This window comes from Tupaia chinensis, unplaced genomic scaffold (assembly GCF_000334495.1).
Source record: "Tupaia chinensis unplaced genomic scaffold, TupChi_1.0 Scaffold000355_1, whole genome shotgun sequence".
Classification (NCBI taxonomy): Eukaryota; Metazoa; Chordata; class Mammalia; order Scandentia; family Tupaiidae; genus Tupaia; species Tupaia belangeri.
This window is the reverse complement of record NW_006159850.1, coordinates 155,352-157,568: the sequence shown is the minus strand read 5'-3', so window position 1 is coordinate 157,568 and position 2,217 is coordinate 155,352. Positions and strand designations below refer to the sequence as shown.

The following is a 2,217-nucleotide window of genomic DNA, read 5'->3' as shown; positions in this document are numbered from 1 at the left end:
GAAAACAAGCTGCAAGGTCCGGAACTCTGGGAATCCAGTGCCTCCAACCTCCATGCCACCTACTGCCCTGCCTGGTAGATTTTTCTTTTTTTTTAAAAAAGAATTACTGTATTTAACTTCATTTATTTACTTATTTTTAATTTTACCAGAGAGGGACAGAGAGAGAGAGAAAGTGCGAAAGCAAGCCACCAGGTCTGGGATTTGAACTGTGGTCAGCCACGTGGGAGTCCAGTGGCCTTTTAACCACGACTCCACCACCTGGTCCCCAGCCTGGTATATTTTTTAAGCCACTTGGGGCTAGAATTCAAACCATGTTCAGCCATGTAAGATCTGGTGCCCTCAGCCATTAGGGGATGGGTCAGCCCCAGACATGTTTTTGTAGTCCTGTTCCTAATAGTTCAGCCTCTTACTCACTTTATTTTGTTTTAATGAAACACTGAGTAGCTCAGGTGACCACAAAAGCATGGAGTGCTGTGTACGAGCGCACGTGCAGCGTGGAGTGCCGTGTACGAGCGCACATGCAGCGTGGAGTGCCGTGTACGAGCGCACGTGCAGGATGGAGTGCCGTGTACGAGCGCACGTGCAGGACGGAGTGCAGTGTACGAGCACACGTGCAGGATGGCTATGAGCGCACGTGCAGCATGGAGTGCCGTGTACGAGCACACGTGCAGCGTGGAGTGCCGTGTACGAGCGCACGTGCAGGATGGAGTGCCGTGTACGAGCGCACGTGCAGGATGGAGTGCAGTGTACGAGCACACGTGCAGGATGGAGTGCAGTGTATGAGCACACGTGTGCCCATCTTTGAGCTTCGGCCATCGCCAGTGTGGCGGAAGCTCTTCACTGAGACCGCCTGGCCAGGGCTTAAGTGGACAGAGTCCCTCAAATACCGGAGCTTGGAGCACTAGCCCTGGGAGGGTGGCCCTGCTGTCCGTGGGCAGCCCGGGCCGGGGCCCAGGACAGCTGTGCATCCCCCACTGCCCCATGCTCGTGTGACTGGTTTCTTCCAGAAGCACGTGGGTGTCCTCGCTTGCTGATGTCCCTCCAGGGCTCCTTGTCATCCCTTAATGTGGTCTCAGGAGGGTCCACGCTTGTCCCCACCCTCAGCCACAGCTGTCGGTGCTGTCAGTCCAGCGCAAGCCCTAGTCCTGGGAAGCCGGCTCGGCGTGTGCGGGACTGGGCTTACACCCCTGCCCAGCACCTCTGCTCTGGGTTTTTGCTTTGGCTCCCGTACATCTCCTGCCTCTCTGCTGGACTCGGGTTTTCTGTGTCCTCTGCCCCTGGCTTATTTGACAACTGAGCACTACTCTGTCCTGTCCCCAGCCCCATCATGCACTGTCTGCACCCTGACCTTGTGCCTGGTGGCAGCTGCTTGTCTCCCCCCCACACACATGCCTCCTCAGTTCCTGCAGAGTCAGGCAGCCACACTGGGTCCCCACGTGCCACGGAAGGTTAAGCCACACCCTGTCCTGTTCTCCTCAGGCCACGGCAGAGACAACGTGTATATCCCAAGTGTACATGGCTGACGACCCCTAAGAGCACCTGGCCTCGCTACAGCAAACCAGGTGAGGGTCTGCAGAGGGTCTGTGGCCGTGGGCAGGCCTCTTTGTCTGTGCAGAGCCACTGTGCAGCGTGTGACCTCGTGTCTTCTTACCAAGTCGAGGCTCGGTGCTGACCTGGGCCCCCATGCAGCTGGGCCTGCCCTCGTGCCATCCACCTTTCCCAGTGTGACTGCAGCACCACAGGAGCCGCCGAGCTCACGGGTATAGTGGTCTTGACATCTTGCTGCAGACTGATAAGCACACGGAGTGAGCCAGCAGCGGGCAGGGAGGTGTGGGGCCTGGCACAGTGCCATCGCGAGCTGCCCCAAGGCGTAGGGAGGCTTCCAGAGAGCCCTTGGCCCGGTGGGAAGGGCCTTCCCAGCTGTGCTGGCCACAAGCCTCTGCCCGCAGTGCTGCCCGGCCCTCCTGAGCTCTGGCCTGTCTGGGAGCTAGCTGAACCCTGTTGCCTGGGGCGCCTTTGTCCCCGCAGGCACCTCGCCTTCCTTAGAAAACACCTGAGCGTGGGGCAGACTCCTTGACCACATGGTCCTGCAGAACTCGGGCCTCACATAGGGCCCCCACAGGGTGGAGCTGCAGGCAACACGGAACCACATCCTGGAAGTCCTGGGAGGCTCTGACACCCCCCCCCCCCAGGCCGGGCACCAGGACAAGAGGGGGG

The 2,217-nt window shown here is 59.1% G+C and overlaps 1 protein-coding gene across 1 annotated transcript in view; it reads left to right on the top strand.

The window, feature by feature from the left end:
• TCF25 (TCF25 ribosome quality control complex subunit) overlaps positions 1-2,217 on the top strand; it is a 42,396-nt gene that overhangs the window by 23,823 nt on the left and 16,356 nt on the right. The window contains 1 exon segment of the mRNA XM_006152523.2: positions 1,480-1,562. Coding sequence (XP_006152585.1) covers positions 1,480-1,562 — 83 coding nt within the window.